The 18,857-nt window shown below is 42.2% G+C and overlaps 2 protein-coding genes across 2 annotated transcripts; both read right to left on the minus strand.

Annotated features, from left to right (window-relative positions):
* Positions 1–1,365: 1,365 nt before the first annotated feature.
* On the minus strand, positions 1,366–12,101 carry LOC121578417 (twinfilin-2). Its single transcript, XM_041892782.2, has 9 exons — positions 11,745–12,101; positions 5,871–6,049; positions 5,677–5,772; positions 5,443–5,547; positions 5,297–5,311; positions 4,388–4,513; positions 4,065–4,215; positions 2,084–2,205; positions 1,366–1,967 (listed from the first exon to the last, which is right to left on the minus strand). The coding sequence occupies exons 1-9, from the start codon at positions 11,839–11,841 to the stop codon at positions 1,794–1,796; spliced, it is 1,065 nt and encodes a 354-aa protein (XP_041748716.1). The 5' UTR covers positions 11,842–12,101; the 3' UTR covers positions 1,366–1,793.
* A 3,074-nt stretch (positions 12,102–15,175) lies between these two features.
* On the minus strand, positions 15,176–18,481 carry LOC121578418 (WD repeat-containing protein 82). Its single transcript, XM_041892784.2, has 9 exons — positions 18,114–18,481; positions 17,463–17,560; positions 16,977–17,043; positions 16,716–16,815; positions 16,479–16,595; positions 16,131–16,286; positions 15,875–15,944; positions 15,516–15,658; positions 15,176–15,427 (listed from the first exon to the last, which is right to left on the minus strand). Exons 1-9 carry the CDS (start codon positions 18,272–18,274, stop codon positions 15,398–15,400), a joined length of 942 nt encoding a protein of 313 aa, XP_041748718.1. The 5' UTR covers positions 18,275–18,481; the 3' UTR covers positions 15,176–15,397.
* Positions 18,482–18,857: the final 376 nt, after the last annotated feature.

An 18,857-nucleotide genomic window follows, 5' to 3' on the forward strand; every position in this document is an offset into this window, starting at 1 on the left:
TCTGCATACCCACAGCCGGCCCTGATGCAAAACCAAACTTCGAAATTGCCCCTTGTGTATTCTACTATTCTAACTCTCAACAGTAAGTTGAGACCTCTACTGAGTTCCAAAAAGTTGCCCATCTCTGATATAGATAATCTGCTGGAAATACAAGAACAAAAACAAAAAACAAATGTGATGTTAGGTTTGTTATTTGTTCGGTAGAGTAAGCTTTGAAACAAACTGTTGAAACGGTCATTGAGTTCTTCTTCCAGCCTGGTCTTACTTAAGGCTTAGTAACTGAATCAGGTGTGTTAGTACTGAGCTGGAACTGTGTCCCCAGGACCAGCGAAGAGCAAGGATGTAACGTTAATAACCAACACTGATGTAAGTGTCATGTGTAATAGGTCAATATGTCATCATGTGATATATGGATGTTTGGGGTGCCTTTACTTAACTTTACCTAGTGTAAATGTGTAAACAGCGGCTATCAGCAGGTATTTTAATTAGCATGCTCTCAAAGGCATGTGTAGCCTACTAATAGGGTACTTGCTAATTCAATTAAGGAATTCATAATAACAGGGAATCTGCTCTGTGGTAATTGTGCATGACTGCCTGCGCATGTCGATAATCTGTGCTTATGTTAAAGGAAATTCGCTGCCTCAACATAACGGACAGTGCTGCAGCCTGTAGTAGTCTAGTCGGAACACTGCTAGAGACGTGTCCTCCCTGTCCCCTCTGCATGTCCGTAGATGCCACAAGAGGCTATCTCTTGTAATGCATCATCGGGCCCATGCAATTTGTGCAGTGTTTTTTATGACACAAAATACAGAAAAAAACTATATTTTATTTGGAATTCCTCTCATTAGTATCATCTGTTTATAAAAACATGTTTGATACAAAACATTTAGTGGCAACAGGCAAGGTATGGACAAACACATACAGGAGAAGACCAATGGGTGGTCTTCTCCTGTATGTGATATTAGCAATAGAGAAACTTGGCTGAGGTATCTGTAAGACCACCCATTGGTCTTTAATTCCTGTCAGTCCATCTGTCTATCCATGTATGTGTAGGATGTTGTGTTTAAGAGTGACACAGAAAGATAATGAGAAAAATAAAGTTAATTCCATCGTTTTATCCTATAGTTCAGGGGTTTCCAAACTTTTTTACTCAGTATTGGGGAACATCCCCCACGCACGTGTGAGCAAGCCACGTCTATTTCTATGGGCACAAGCACTGTTCATGAAATTTTGCAGGTTTAAAGCTTATTCCCCGCAATTCTATACATTTTGTTATGGGGTGCAGAGAAAATGTTGCCATTTTAAAGCTAATTTCCTGCAATTCTACACATTTTGCCATGTCTTATGTGTGTTCATGTGATATTTGAGTGACTCAAATCAATGGGTTAAAAACCTAGCTAAAAAACGTTTGCTGACATGGGCTAGTTGATCTGGACATTTCTAACAAGGTATACAGTAAATATCTCTCAAAGGTCTGCAATGATTGACAAGAGGAAAACTGCTGATGCACTAACCAATTTGGAAATTGCAGAGTAAGTTTGGAGTAAGCTGAAAGCCGGACTGAGTTCCCCCTGCCGACCCTTCGCGCCCCCACAGTTTGGGAACCACTGCTATAGTTGATGTTCATGAATAGCACGTACATGAATGACACATTGTTAAAACACAAGCAAAGGGAGGTGAAAATCAAAATGACAGAAATTCTTCTCCTTTTCCTTCCTCGTGGCCAAACAAGCTGCCGTGGCAACAGGAGGAGGATTCAGGGAAGGGGAGACGACCAAGCTCTGTCCCTCTCTCTAGTTTTCCGGCCTGCTCTCCCTAGTCGCTGGGCCCTTGATGAGACGCTTGTTGCCTCTCTTCCCTGCTGGGCCACGAGGCTTGGCGAAGGCCTGCTTGAAGGCATGCTGCTTAGGATGGACCTCATCATACAGGAACTCCTCTGTCAACTCATCCCCACTGTCAATCTCCATCTGTAAACAGACACAATAACACTGAGTAAATGCACACTTCCACTCAGACACAGACCATTATTGTAAAAACACAAAGACCATATTGTGTTTAGAATATGTGCATTTCAGCTGATTACCTTCTTGGAAACCTCCAGATGGTAATCTTTCTCCACCTCATCCAGCAGTCGACTCTTACAACTGGAGTACAGCATCCGCTCCTTAATGCTACAGCTGTACCCGGGCATGGAGTAGATGAACACTGAGAGGAAGAGAAAGAAGGCAAAGAAAAGATGGGTCGTTCCACTTCAAAAAGCACAAGAAAGAGGATTTTGACACCCACCATCTCAGATTGTTCTGAAATTGTTTCTGTTGTTGGAAACAGATAAGACTAGCATTCCTGCAACATTATTTTGTTGAAATATAATTTGACCTCTGAGAAATTAATCTAATTGATTGCACCTAAATTGGCCATTTAAATTTATAGGATTCATATAATATTCAAATATAGTACCTAACATCTGATTTGGACCAACCTTTTTTCTAATAATGAGTAAGACATGAGGATTCCAAAGAAATTGTCAAAAGCCACCCACAGATCCCCCACATCCCACGCCAATCCCACCCCAACAACTAGTATATAGTATCAGTTCTCTATGTCTGACAAGTAGTATGGAGCTGCGGCTCTGAGTATTGTTCCTTCATCCTATGTAATGTATTCTCAGTGAATTTGGTGATGTTTTTTTCCCTGTTCAGAAAAATTAGTCATTGAAGTTGTTAGGTTTATGTCCCATCCTACATCCTGATATTACCAGGTTCTGACCACTAGATGGTGCTGTTCCTGCTATTAGGTGAAGTTGTTAATGTTAAAGGGATAGTTCACCCAAATTACAAAAGTACATGTTGGTTTCCTTACCCTGTAAGCAGTCTATGGACAAGGTATGTCAGCAACCCATGCTTTGGTTTTGTTGGCCACTGTTTCAAACATGGATTCAAAGCAGTTCAGGGAACAGAACAGAAAACCGGAAATTACAAAAGTATAGAAAGTGATCTATACTGTTCTGGAACATAACCTTTATTTTAAAAGCATGGGAGCTGGTTAATAACATTATTTTATGTTCAGGGACAAACATTTTGAGATGGTCATTCTATGGATCATTTAGCTATTTCATTTAGAATTTTAGGACCCCTTTAGGTATAAAACAAAGTACATAAATGTTTTTTTGGATAAAATATTGAATTTGGCCTTTACTACTATAGCCCAGAAAAACACATTGAATAACACATTCATAAATGGCAAAAAAGACAGTCCAAAAATAAATAATAAGAAACAAGGTTTTGAAGTGTTTGCCCTATATCTAGGAGATATAAGAAAGCTTTTTTTTTTTTACACATATTTAACCCTTTTTTTTGGTAGCTACCTTCATACTTCCATTCATTTTTTTAAACCAGTACTGGTTACCTTCAGACGAGTCCCGTGACACTTGAGGGGGTTGTAGAGCAAAACGGTGACCACCATCGTGTTCATGAGAGTCTCCCCTTTCCACAGAGTGGTCATAGTTTGTAGGTCTAACCGTTCGGATGCTACAGATGTTTGTGAGAAGACCGATTTTTGGGATGATTAATGATCTGACAAACACCCCTCTAGCTCTGCCACCTTTCACCGTAGATGCGGAAGTGCGACAAAAAAAAACAGATATCTCTAGCTTAAACGGACAGATTTTGATGGGGATTTTATTTTTATGTTACTGAGATTGACGCACCGGTATGACAATCGACTCTAGGGTTTTAAGCATACAATAGTTATCACGTTTCACATTGGATTTATTAACTACAAAAAGGTAACGTGTTTTTATTTTAATTCTGGTGCCGCTCTGCACACACTAGTTTGTTTTGGTCCAACATTAAACCAACTCTCTGAAGATCAAAGTTCCTTCATAAAAGCCATTTTGGGTTGAATGGTTACACCTTCAGATGTTATAAATGGAATGAAATGCCTTTGTTCTCTCATCCTGTATCCAGTACATGGAGGAAGGTTGGTTGTATGATCAACTCTCATTTCCTAGGCTTCTAGAGCGAGACAGGAATGATCAGGGCAGAAAATCAATAACTGAAACTGACCAACAGATTCCAAGTAGTCCCCTTCATGAGAGTGTTTATAGAGGAAGAAGTGATATCTGGGCGTATCCGTGGGAACCCTGCAAGGCAGCTCACAGGTCTCTGTCGGGTCAGAATGGACCAGCTCTATCGTCTCTCTCTCTGTGTCCAACTTCTGCAACACACAAATATTACACAGTTACTACTGAGATGACTGTGTATGGCTGAGTCAGTGTGCTTTGGGTCAGAATACTTTGGTCAGTCATGGCTATTATCTCTGAGAATGTGGCCGCTAGAGATATCAATCATTTTATTTGGTTGGCTAATGGCATTTCTATATGGCTCACCAGCTGTATGTAGTTGATGTGTTTCTGTGCAAGTTGTTGTAGAGCCTGTTTGGCTTCCTCCTGCAGTGGGAAAGCAATGCCCTGCAGCGTTTGGTGCTTACTCTCCACACTGGTCTCTGTTTTCACCTGCAGGGGGCAGCATACACACAGCCAAGGAACATGTGTTAGTGAGTTTTGTTCTCATTATCACAAACAACTATCTTTCTGCCCATTATGCTTTAATACTGTGAATCCCCAATCTAATTGCTTTTACTGTGCGTCTCCGTTGAATTGTTGATAACGAATTTCTGAATCTAGACTAGGGCCTTTTATCTCTCTTCCGGATGTGCAAAAAATACTTCTGAAAATGACCTGAACTTTCTGTAACTTCAGTGAGAAAGTGAAAGTACTGTACAGGTCTCTCTCTCTCTCTCTGATTGCTCTGGCAGCGTTTCATCTGGCTAAGGCCGTACTCATTAGCCAACATGCATGTATGTGAAGAGTCAGTTTGTATTTATGGCAGAGGGGAGATATCAAAGGATGTGAGTAAGTGCTCTCTGCAAGAGAGAGCGAGAGAGAGAGAGACAGTGCCAGTGACTGCCCTTCAAAGAGGAGGCTAGAGTTATTAATTCCCCTCAAATAATGTTAACCTTGAATTTGGTTTACAATCATTTTAAAAATTGTTAAAGTTGATACATTAGATTTTTTGAGGTGGTGGTATTTAGTATACTTGGATTAGCTATTGTCAAACCCGTTTTCTGTATCCTAGTTGTCAATCATGCGGGGTGACTGTAAAAAGCATGGCCATTATTAAAGGGGAAAGTGTGAGCCTCTTTATCTTAATTAATGGGGGAATTCACCATTCTGTTCTCAGTTTGTGAAAACACACATGGTCACACAGGCACAAGCATGCATTTCATAATAACTCACCTGCTTAACCCTTCCCTAGAAAAGTGACGACAACAAATCGTTAGAAACTGAAACTGAGACATTGGGTGAATACTGTACACATACACAGTGACTGCAATAAGCTGTGGAGTTGACGACATCACTGTAGGCGATGCTTGTCCCCTCACCTCGTTGATTTTGATTCTCCGCAGCTCCTGTTCAGCAGCTGTGAGTGGGGCAGGGCCGGAGCTGGAGGACACGTGACGCTGGTAGCCCTCGAGACAGATGTCCTCCTAGTGAGAGCAAGCAAGAGGTCAGCCATTTAGGGAAGGCGGAGAGCCAACAGGTCTAGACTCATCATTAGTCAGGTGAGAGAGAATAACCAGAGTACGTCAAAGGGGTTTTGAATGGCTTCTATGTACCTCCACTGTGCCAAACATCTCGTCCTTCACATGACCACCACCAAACTCTTTCTTCACTGTAGCACGGGTGGCAGCGTACAGCATCTTCTGTCTCACCTGCAGTGGACATCAATGGGTGAATGAGACATGGATCAGTGAAATGTGTTTGCTGTGAACATGAGAGTATGTGTTGCACAGTTACAACTTGCACATACTGGAGATTGGTCAGGAGACCAGGAGATGAAGATCCACTCGTATCCCTGTGCATTCTGGGAGTCGAGGCGGTACAGGATGTAGCAAGGCTCCTGGTCGTCCAGCAGAGGAAGTAGGAAGTGGTCATAGTCCTGGTCCCAGCTCTGTGTCGGCTCTCTGAATGCCCCCAGCACCAGCTGCTCTGAAAAACAAGAGCACAACTCATCACACACCTTGACCCATGCTTCAAACTTTATTATTCAGCTACACACACGTACATATGCACGCACGCACGCACAAACACAAGCCACTGTAGTCCAACCAATGTTCTTATTTTTGCTGTGACATCATCCTTCATCTCTTTCATTTCATGCACTCTTCTGAGCCTCATCTTTCACCCCCTCTCGTGCTTTGTGTCAACACTTTGCTTAAATTAGCCTCAACTCCTCAATTAACTATTCATCAGGTCTCGGGACCTACTGTATTAATCTCACTGGTGTATGGAGACAAGTCATTGGGTTGAAACTGTTACTGATTGACAGTAGCCTGGCAGTCCTGTCATTGATGGCACTCTTAGCTAATCCTCTCTCAATAATGTTTATAACATCTGAAAAGAGTCATGAAATGATCCAGGGTCACTTAGTTTCGCATGCACAACGATAGAGGAGCTGCTGTGTTTACAATGTGATGCATTAGTGGTATTTACTAGAAATCAATCACTAATTGCCAGGACTATCAAATGAGGTCACAGACAAGATGCACACACACTCGCAAAGAATTACGTAACAACATCCAACCACAAACAGATGATCAAAACATGAAGGCAAGTGCACACATGCCCATTCTTAAACCTGCATGCACACATAGACCAAAAGTCCGATGTCCTTGGGGGGAGCAGGGGGATTTCTTCACCATCTATCACTGCAGTTGCTATTCTGAGCTCCAACACATTCCAACTATCAGCACAGACACATACTTTCCATCAGCCAGTCACACACAAACACACACACACACACACACACACACACACACACATGCACGTTTTGTTCTTCTATCCTCGTGGGGACCTAAAATGTATCTCCATTCAAAATCCTATTTTCCCTAACCCCTAACCCTTACCCATAACAAAAACCCTAAACCTAACCCTAACCCTAACCCTAGCCACTAACCCCTTACCCTTTTCCTAAACCTAATTGTAACCCTAATTGTAACCCTAACCCTTAACTAACCCCTAAATTTAAAATAGCCCTTGTCCTCATGGGAACTAAAGTGGAACTGACAACTTTGCAGATATGAAACAAACAGACAGTAAAACATATCGAATTCCCAGTTTATGCTACAAAACCAACTTAATAAAAGGTTTTAAAAATAGGTTATATTTGACTCAACGTTCCATGACATACACTAAGGCATTGTTGGCAGAATAGATGGATGCAGTTCAATGCATGATTAATATAATTCACCAATACATTTCTTGGTAGTCCCAAAAACATTGCTATCAGGTTGGAAATCACAGATGGCCTGGTACATTGTTTGCTGCCTCCATTCGTGATGCAATGTTTCAGTTTCAATGACTCAATATTCTGGACAAAAACAGACGAATGTAACTAAGGCTGGGAATGTCAATACAATCAAACTGGCAAGGCCAATGATCACAAGTCAGTCATAACTAGCTAATAGGCTAGCGTATCTATTTATGTAGCAAGCTAAAAACACAGAGCCTAACGTTAGCTAGATAGTTTTTCAATGGCTATACACAGCTAGAGATGCAGGTGTCATTTAGATAGCTAGCAAGAACTTGAGCGACTGTTATCCAGTTAGCATATCTCTTGCGTTCACAAATTCACTCTGGCATATCTACTCCGATTTCAGAGCACTCTTGTTTGAGTGTGCCAGAGCGCAGAAATACTGATTAATTTACGAATGCGCAACACCCACTGAATATGACCAGTGTCAGTAAACATAGGCAAAAAAAGTTATATTTAGTCAAGAACGCTCCAGATAACATGTAAACAGCCTAACCAGCTCTGCTACGGTCAGTAAAATGGTCAGAGTGAGGTGTTCTCTCATTTGTGTCTGGAAGTAGTTAGCTAGCAAGCTAGCCAACTTTAGCCAGTTAGCTTGGGTGCTTGGTTGGGACAAGCATGCATTGGCAGGCAAGCTGCAGAAAGACGAGGAGGCTAGTTCCCCATCGTTTATCAGTGCAATTTTGACAGCCAACTAGCTGAAAAAGTTTGAGAGGGTTAATCTAATGTTCCTTCGTTAGATTTGAGCTCATCTTGCTGATGATCTTGTTCTTGTTGTTGTTGATGTGCATAACTGAGGGAGAGAGGGCCTACCTTTTCATGGTTGTTTGATAAATAGGACTGTAAAGTTCCCAAATGTAAGAGGACTCCCGTGGTGTCTATATATTTGCAGAAATCCATTCAGGTGTATTTTGTGGCTTTTGGCAAATGCGTTCTAATGATCTAAAGTCATGCTGTTGCAACTGCCTGTAAACACACAGTCCAGTTCAAAGTAAAGGATGGCAGGCCCATGTGGCAAAAGCCTACTTTAGCTCTGATTGGCTATAGTGCACAGGTCTGTGTAGACTCCAGTCCTGGACTGCAGTGTCCATTAATTGTCCAACCACATGGCTGCTTTCCCACTCTATATTGCTATAGAATTTTCACAAATACCTTAGTATACATAATTCCCAAACATTCTAAGAATGCATGAAAACGTGAAAATGACCATATCTTTAAAAAATAAAAATAAAAGAATGAAAAAATAAAGAATTAAGTGTCATATTCTTCCTGGGGGTGTATATGAACAGATTTTTATAAGATTTAATGTTGCTAAAATAATGCTAGTTCCACTTTAAATGCAACAATGTTTCACAGACATAAGTTATTTTCAAAGAGATGGCTAACAACAGCAAGTGCGCTGCAAAAAAAAAAAAAAACTGTTCCACTCACCAGATGATGATCATTTGAAACTTAATTTCTTGTTGAAAGTTATTCTTGAAAAGGGAGAAGCTAACAAATTAGCAAAAACAACATCCTCTTTGATAACACCTGCTGCAGCTGCTGAAAACTAGCCGACGACAAATGCTAGCTAGCTAGACGTGGGAAAACTACTGCTCGCTATTGTGCGGTGACCTTGTCGGCCTTCAAGAAGGTAGACATGTCCATTCGTTTTGGTAAAAACGGTCCCACCCATTAAGTCAACATGCGATTGGTTGATTCCACTGTCACTCCAAAATGTTGCCCTAATACAGTTGAATGGCAGATGCCTTTATTAGCTTCTGATGGCCTAGCCAATGGCTGACTTAGCTAGCTAGATTTATCTCCCCAGAGACCAGCAAAGACAAATCCTGATTTGATATTTTTTTCTCTTCCGTGTTAACCCTTTCCTTTCCAACACAAACTGAAGCGATTAAATCAGAACATCATTGAAAATAATAATATAATTATATTATTATAATATATATATTTTTTCAACCTTAGCCCTTCTCTGAAGGTGCAGAAGGCCCATTGTTCCCCACTGTGTTTGGGTTAGTAACATTTTGTGGCTCTATTCTCCCTCAGCATGCATTTTTTCACTAATCCTGATTGGATCTTTTTTTCTCTATAGTGTTAACCCTTTCCTTTCCAACACAAACTGAAGAGATTAAATCAGAACATCATTGAAAATAATATCATTATATTATTATAATTTAAAATAAAGTAAAACCTTAGCCCTTCTCTGAAGGTGCAGAAGGCCCATTGTTCCCCACTGTGTTTGGGTTAGTAACATTTTGTGGATCTATTCTCCCTCAGCATGCATTTTTTCACTATTCTGAATGTCTAAAGAATCCATATGTTGTTCTGAAATATGAACACAGATATACTGGACATTTTTTACTCTTATTATGGTGGTCTTGGTCTTGACTCGGTCTCGATTTGCTCCGGTCTTGGTTTTGAATCAGTCTCGCTTTAGGTGGTCTCGAACACAACACTGCTAAGGATACCAGACTACTGAGAGAATATGTAACCTATGAAACCAACCAATGAGATAACAGAAACACAAATGACACACTTAGCCAGAGCACAGGGAGATGACAACTTGTAAGATAGCCTCTTTCTCTTTCAACATCGGCATGAAAACATGAGTGAACACTGGGATACAACATGGTACAAGCCCATGGATGCCTATCAGCCGATTACCACAGTGACAGACCCAACAATACCAATAGCCCAGTAACAGACCCACAAATCCCAATAGCCCAGTTACAGCCCCATAAAGCAGCAGACAGACAGTAGACCTCAAACAGGATATAAAAACCAGTCCAGAAAAACTTTTAAGACAGTGTCACTGTGCCCCTCTTGCATACTTGCCCAACTGTTGGTCCATAGGCCCCCTGGAGATAGGCCCAGACATCACGAGTCTAGACACAGCCCTTAAACTACCCAGAGACAACCCAAAAAGAGCCAGACACCATATCCATATCAGTCAGAAAGTCTCAGATGACTATAATATGACAAATGGCCCAGACAGAGCGTCAGTAGGCCCAGACAAGATGTCCCAAACAAGATGTAAACATCCCAGATCATGAAATGTCCTTATAACCTCACAGGCCAACCTGTTGCCTCATGGTCTGTTTCACACATGCACAGTCTGGCACATAGAATGAATGCCTTTCACACAGCTGATGAACAGCTGCACTACCTATGCGGTAATTCTTACTGGAAAACAAATCATGATGTCTCATGAATGTTAGACTTATTGATTGCACCTCAGGTGCTGAGGTGCAATCAACAGTCAGGTTTTGTCATGGGTATCATTACCCATGACACTGGACAATGAGTCCAGTGAGGGCTCCGATGATATTTTCCATACTTTCACTAACCCTTCTGAATGAGAGTTCAATGTCACTTCATATCTCAACTGGATTATATAATCTTTGACAACTTGCCCACCATTACAAAGTTGAGTAAAGCTGTCAGTCTCTCTTGCGATCCCTTTCATCAGACTGAATGCATCATCTGACCAAACACGTGGCCTCAGTTACCCAACACATTGTGAAATGTTTGTTTTTGTTAAACTCAATGACATCTCCATCAGCATCATACACACAATCAAGTGACTGAACAGCAGAACAACAAACATACCAGGTGGTGTCAGAGGAAGGCCTAAAAAATTGCCAAAGACTTCAGCCACCCAAGCCATAGACTGTTCATTCTGCAACCGTCCAGCAAAAGGTACCAGAGCATCATCTCTCGGACCAATAGGCTCCGAGACAGCTTCTACCCCAAAGCCATAAGACAGCTATATTGTTAATCAAATGGTTACCCGTTTTTCTGCATTGACCCTACCATTGACCTAATCTATGCACACACACACTACTTGCGCACACACACACACATGCTGCTGCTGTTCTTTATTTTACTCGTATTATTAGCTATCCTGATCCCTAGTCACTTTACCCCTGCCTTCATGTACATATCTACCTCAAATACCTCGTACCCCTGCACGGTGATATGGTACTCCCTGTATATAGCTTAATTCTTGTGTATTTTATTGTGTTACTATTTTTAATTTTTATTATTTTTAACTCTGCATCATTGGGAAGGGCCTGTAAGTAAGCCTTTCACGGTAAAGTCTACACCTGTTGTTTTCGGCGAATGTGACAAATACAATTGAATTAGATTTTTTGATAACTCTCACACACATTTTCACAAATACACACATCCTAATACAAACACACAGTTAAATCAATTTACTCACATAATACAGGAAATTAAGGTGAAATAATTGAAGTTATCAAATTAATATAAATCTTATGTATACTCTGCCTTACCAAGATCCCTCCTGTCCTACCAAGATCCCTCCTTCCCCTGCTTCCTGACCCAACCGCTGTCCCCTGGGTCACTCACCGTCCTGGATCCGCACCTGGATGAGGCGGACAGCTCCACCCCTTGCTCTGGCCAAGAACTCCCTTAGTTCCGGCGTCACAACGAGAACCAGAAACATGGCGGGTCAGCAAGAAGTCTGTCCCACCCTCCGGGTGCTGTAGGGGGGAGGGGTTGAGAGACAGAGACGGTAGAGCCAAGCCAAGTCCCAGAGCAGACGGTGGAGATTCAGCCCAGCCAAAGAGAGACACAATGGGATAACCTTTTTGCAATAAAAGCACTGATAAAGCCTGTGTGACGAAGCACTGGTCTAAGTGTCTGAAATCACTGCGTGAGTGTATGAGCTCTTTGAGTGAGTGGGACAGTATGAGAGGGGGACACAGCTTGAGTAACTAGGGCAGGATCATGTGCGTTCAGAGAGGGAACCTGATCCCCTCTCTCCCAAATTTAGCTGCCACTGACTGTCCAGCCTTGGGTATCTGCCTCCCCACCCCCATCCCACCAGGGTCTGCTTGAGAGACGAACAAGTGACCCGAAAACCTATAATTACACTTACCTGAGCCCCTGACCCAGTGACATTTCTGTTGAACGGTTTTCAACTATGTTTAAATGTGATTTGGTGCACTGTTCAGTGGTGGAGAGAAGTGGTTGGAGGACTGAGGATTCCCATGACAAAGACTGACAGAGATATGTCTTTAGGCGACGTGTATGGCACGTTTATGGCACACTGTCACAAGGGAACATTTGTGTTAATGCACAGTTAACAACAATGAAGAATAACAATGGTCCAAGTATTGAATCTAACGGCACACCCGTTAATTATATTTCCAGGTTATTGAACTTAATGCCCTCCTTTTGTAACACTGATTTCTATTATTACCTAGAAAACCATTTCCAAAGCCTTTGGGCAAACCCAAGTATGTTCAGTTTCTCTAAGAGAATGAGATACCAACTAGACCAAAGGCCTTGGAAAAATCAATGAATATGAACCCTGTGACAGCCGTGGCAGGCCATTCCCTGGTGCGTGGTTGTCTAATACCGAAAGGAATTCAGATCATAAAAGAATCCCATGCTTCTTGCAAAATGAGTATTAACGGCATTCCATCCCAGTTTATTTGCTACTGTATGTCCAGGGGCCAGTTTTTTGTCATGTTTAATCCAGATCAAAATGATAATGTGTTGAGTGAAGTCCTGTTCATCAATTGGAAACTTTATGACTGTCTTTCTTCTGGACATTTTGTTTGTGCCATTTGGATTGAACTGGAGGCCAATAGGCCTCCTGTAGATAGGCCCAGACATCAGAGTCTAGACACAGCCCTTGAACTACCCAGAGACAACCCAAAAAGAGCCAGACACCACATCCATATCAGTCAGATAGTCTCAGATGACTATAATATGACAAATGGCCCAGACAGCGCATCAGTAGGCCCAAACAAGATGTCCCAAACAAGATGTAAACATACCAGATGTACATCGTGGTCCTCTGTAGCTCAGCTGGTAGAGCACGGCGCTTGTAACGCCAGGGTAGTGGGTTCGATCCCCGCGACCACCCATACGTAAAAATGTATGCACAGATGACTGTAAGTCGCTTTGGATAAAAGCGTCTGCTAAATGGCATATTATTATTATCATGAAATGTCCTTAGAACCTCACAGGCCATGGTCTGTTTCACACATATATTCTGGCACACAGCTGCACTGTTCATGTGGGAATTATTTTGAGAAAACAAATCATGTTGTCTAATGAATTTTAAGACTTGCTCTATTTGACACCTCAGCTCATGGATGGACCTATGAACGTCACGGTGTATTCCGGCCATTTGAGTGTTAGTCTCTCCTGAGACACCTGTATGAACTCCCCACAGTGGTTTTATGCATGTAACTGGTTACAGTTTTTTTGGTAACCTTTTATAGAAGACATCAAAGTGTGTGTTATACTGAAAAGCTACACTGGATGGATGATCGGAAAATAAGGAGACCCCTTGCGTTTAATCATGTTATGTTACATTTAACTGTGAAAGTGAAACTGTTAAGTGAGTTTCTGATACAGGTGCTGTCAGACTCATGAGGTGCAATCAACAGTCAGGTTTTGTCATGAGTATCATTAGACAGTTTGGATTGAACCTATACACCGAGTGTACAAAAACTCATTAGGAACACCTTCCTAATATTGAGTTGCACCCCCTTTTGCCCTTAGAACAGCCTCAATTCATTGGGGCATGGACTCTAACAAGGTGTCGAAAGCGTTCCACAGGGATGCTGGCCCATGTTGGCTCCAATGCTTCCCACAGTTGTGTCAAGTTGGCTAGATGTCCTTTGGGTGGTGGACCATTCTTGATACACTTGGGAAACTGTTAAGCATGAAAAACCCAGCAGCGTTGCAGTTCTTGTCACTCAAACCGGTGCGGCTGGCACCTACTACCATAACTCGTACAAAGGCACTTAAATATTTTCTTGCCCATTCACCCACTGAATGGCACACATACAGTAGACTTTTATGACTTCGTAGGTTAATCATTCCCATGTCCCTGCTTGCTTTGTCATACTCCTTCCATAACTTCAGTAATGTGCATCGCCCTTTGAGTGGTTGTGTGACCCTTAGATTGTTTACCCAAAGGGCAGATAGAAATGTGTGTGCCAGAGGTAAAGCACAGATAATACTTCACCATCTGGGCACACCCTCCTGCAGATATTAACCCGTCAGTTGAGACTACAGACATATACACTTCACTGCAGGTAGCCAAGTGGTTAAGAGCATTGGGCCAATAACCGAAAGGTTGCTGGTTCAAATCCCCATGCCGGCAAGGTAGAAAAATCTGCCATTCTGCCCTTGAGCAAGGCAGTTAACCCCCAATAACTGTTCCCCATGCGCCGATGTCATGGACTTCAATTAAGGCAGCCCCCCTGCACATTTAGTGCAATTGACTAGGTATCCCCTTTCACTTCCCATTAGAAATGTACTGTGCTAGTACATTATATCACCAGCTGTGCTAATGATGTGTTGTTCACTGACAGTGTATAGGTAGAAGTAATCTTGGTTAACCCAGATCTTAAGTCTCACGTAATTGGTCAGCTGATTGATTAAGTTCTGGGTCCATACACGTTAAAAGAAGGGATTAATGAAATGCTATAACGAGGAGCGGAACTGGAAGGAGGTGCTCCACCCCCTCTCTTTGCAAGTAATGGGCCGAATGTCCCATCTCCTTCTGAAATTCGAAAGATTATAACGCCTGCGAAAACGTGATTTGTCCAAATAACCAGTGACGAAAAACCCAAACATAAAAAATTTATACAAAACTACTGCTGCTCATATCCTACGCATCCCATTCAGTCCCGACAGATTCTCTAAGTTTTCATGCATAGTCTTTCCACATGAGATTAAGGTAGAACCTCTGTTTATGAACATGAATGGACACACATTTCACCATTCATTCACTCACAGAAGTCAGACACTTGTTAGAAAAAGAAAACATATTTAATGTTACAAGTATAAAAAGAACAGAAAATCAGACCATTTATATACCTGAAGTCCTACATATTTACAATCAACATGATTTGTCACACACATCATAGAAAATCCTCCTAGAACTGGGTGTGCCGACACCTGCTGGTTTTAAATGGGATCTCACTTCGCCTGTGCCATCCATCAGTTACCCACTCAGAGCTTTTCTCTCTCAATCAATCGTCAATGGTGGGCAGCCAGAATGCCTGTAGAGGACAAAACAGACTTACTGAGCATTCATGTACTGTATGTGAGATTGGTGTGCATGTGTGTGTTCAACCCAAGTAATCTTACCATGTTTGAACAAGCACTAGCAAAAGTCATGAATTTGGGGTTGAACTGAAGGCAGGTGACAGGGCCCGTGTGCTTCCCATCCAGAACCGCCACCTTCATCCCACTCTCTGCATTCCACACATGGACCTTCCCATCCTCAGAGCCTGAGAGACAACCACCCGTCAGACCATGGAAAAACGAGAGGGAGCTGAACTAGACTGTTTTTTTGGAAATGTTTCTAGGTTAGGTTTAATTTGCATATTCAAGTAATTACTACCAAACAATTATGTGGTAGAAAGGGAAGACAATTGGAACTGTACAGTCTTCCTTTACAAAACGTAGAGCCTGTTACCTCACCTACCCAGTCTGTGTGGACTTACCGATCATAATGAACTGAGAATCAGGAGTGAAGGAGGCCTCCAGCGTCACAGCTTTGCTGTTGTTGTAGCCCTGCAGGACAGAGGAGAGCGTCTATAAATATAGGTCTATCATCTCTCTTGTACTGCATGACAATATCCATTTACTAATAAACATTTACTTCTCGTACAACTTGCGGTTGGTCTGAAATCTATATCAAGAGTATCCAACAGTGTCTGTCATGGTTTTAAGTGTCTATAAATGCGTATGATCTCGCACCCCAAAGGAATGCATCACAGCGCCCTTGAAGGCGTCGAGGAGGCGGAGAGCACCCCCATTGGTTGAGACAAGGATGAGCTTCCCATCGTTGCTGAACTTCAGTCCTGTCCACTCACACGTACGGTCGTACTGTAGCTTGAAGGTAGCAAAAGGACCCTATTGAGAAGGCAACAAAAAAAGTTACTCTCTGTAGACAACCACCTACCACTGGCCCCCATCCAAAGCTCTAAATACAAATGACCAACACAAATACACAGAACTACAAAACAGAGACTACACCACCATCTGTATCACATCATACATCCTTTCCTAAAAACACCAAATAGTCATAGTCCTAAAATGACTTACCTTGTCAAAGGACCGCAGGTCGTACAGTTTGACCATCTCCGAGTTCACGCCAGCAGCAAAGATCAGACCCTCAGGATCAAATGAGCAAACTGGCTTCCCCTGTAGATGCATCAGGCCCTGGTAGTGTGATGGAGATAAAGAGACTGAGAGGAAAGGCACATTTTATCCAGCGCAATTAGAGTCTATCTAGAGTAAATTGATCTGCAATGTCAAGGAGAATTAGAGAAGAGAACCAACCTGGCAGTTCGGAGACCGCAGATCCCATAGCCGGATTGTCTTGTCCAAAGATCCTGAGATAAACGTGTCGTCCACAGGGGACATGGAGAGAGACGTCACTCTGAAACAACATTCAACTTAAAGGTATAGAAACATCTACCATGATGATAGAAACATCTGATATTTATTTATAAAAAATTAAATGATACAAACAATAGTTAAGTAATAGTACAGTAATGTAGCCTAAACTATCCCATTGGGTCTCTCTGCTTCAGTCCTCACCTTTTGTTGTGTCCAGGAAAGTACCGGATGTACTTGTTGTCATGGAGGGAGAGGTACCGAATAGTGTCTACAATGATCATAAAGGCATGGGGTTATGGGCAGAAGACAAGGCAGCATGGCATTTCAATTCATCACCACACCACTAAAGAGCAAGTAGAGCTACCGATCCAGGAGGCGATGGACACTGGGCAGGTCGGGTTGGATGAGTGGGCTCCACCCTAGGCAAGGCAGTGGCTTGTACAGTTAGCTCCTGTATTGGGCAGAATCACAGACCCTCAAACTGTACAAACAACTACCTCAGACCAGAGTGAGCATGGTCGACCGCCTCAGGCTGAGGTCAACACGGTCAGGCTGTCGGGAAATCCATGAGAACAATCTTCTGCATGAATACAATAAGTAACTCCTAAAAGATGCAAGGCAAGAATTACATGGACAACTGCTTATTTAAAGAGCCTGATTACAAATCTCCTCTTCGCACTAACATACCATCAATTTTGTTGGAGCTGTAGACCACAGTGTTGGCTGCATGTGTGTACCTGATCAGATCCACTCCATACTTCTTACTGTAGAGGGTCCGCTTAGGTCTGGACCAGCACAAGATGGAGAGAAAGAAAATAACCACATTAGATTGCTGGCACAGAAACTTCTAGCCAAGCCAATGTACATATTAAAATACCCATAACATAAAGGGATGAAAAAGGGAAGGGAACGGGGATACCTAGTCAGTTGCACAATTGAACGCATTCAACCGAAATGTGTCTTCCGCATTTAACCTACCCCCTCTAAATCTTACATAATCATGATAAACGGGGTTACAACTGCTACAAATATCTAGACTAACACATACATGCTTTTTAGTTTTGGTTTACGTCGACTACGAACAAAATAATACACCTAACACGCTTGAGTGAAAATTAGATTAAATACAAGTGACAGTTTTGTTACCGATCTACCAAGCCAGACAACCTCTCAAACTCTGCTAGTGTCTGAACTCGAGCCCGAGGATTGTGCATTACGCAGCAGGCCTCACTATACCTAGCGGAACAGATGCTAACTACAGCACAGGGGTCGGCCTACCGTAATAACATGCAGTGCGGCACAAACAGTCGATTTAAATAAATTTAATGTATGTCTTACTTTCCCTCCTGACAGTCGTATAAAACTAGGGAGTCATCGTCGCTGCTAGAAATGATGGTTTCGCCGTTTGAGCTGAAATCAAAACAGTTGATTTTGTCAGAATTTTCCCGGAAAACCTTTGCAACCCTGAAGCTCCGCAGCACATTGTCCGTCAGCTTCATGATGGCCTCATTGATTGAGGGGGCGCAGACCCTCGTTTTCTACTGAATGTAATATTTGAGAATCTATTTCAGTGCTTTTTAAAATACGATCGTTCCTATTATGTAAATAGAATTTTGCGTTTCAAAAATTGTAAAGAAAGCCCGCCTGGGATACTCGTTATCCGAGTCATGGAAAAGCACCGCCCTCGAAACGTCGGCTACGCGCAAATTCCACAAACACGCGCATCAATAACTCTCGCGATACATATAACAACAACTATCGCGGTAGTCAGTTCATGTTTTGCGCACAACCAATCGCTCATCTGGACAAGAAAACTACACAGAATAAACCAAGAAGACACAATTGTTACTTATTTTTATACAAACAAAAAGCGAGCAGAGAAATCTTTTTAAATTCACATATTGACAATAATTGTAACTAACTTATTTACATTTTTTACATTTTAATCATTTAGCAGACGCTTTTATCCAGAGCGACTTACAGTTAGTGAGTGCATACATTTTTCATACTGGCCCCCCGTGGGAATCGAACCCACAACCCTGGCGTTGCAAGCGACATGCTCTACCAACTGAGCTACACGGG

This window comes from Coregonus clupeaformis, chromosome 12, assembly GCF_020615455.1.
Source record: "Coregonus clupeaformis isolate EN_2021a chromosome 12, ASM2061545v1, whole genome shotgun sequence".
NCBI classification, from domain to species: Eukaryota; Metazoa; Chordata; class Actinopteri; order Salmoniformes; family Salmonidae; genus Coregonus; species Coregonus clupeaformis.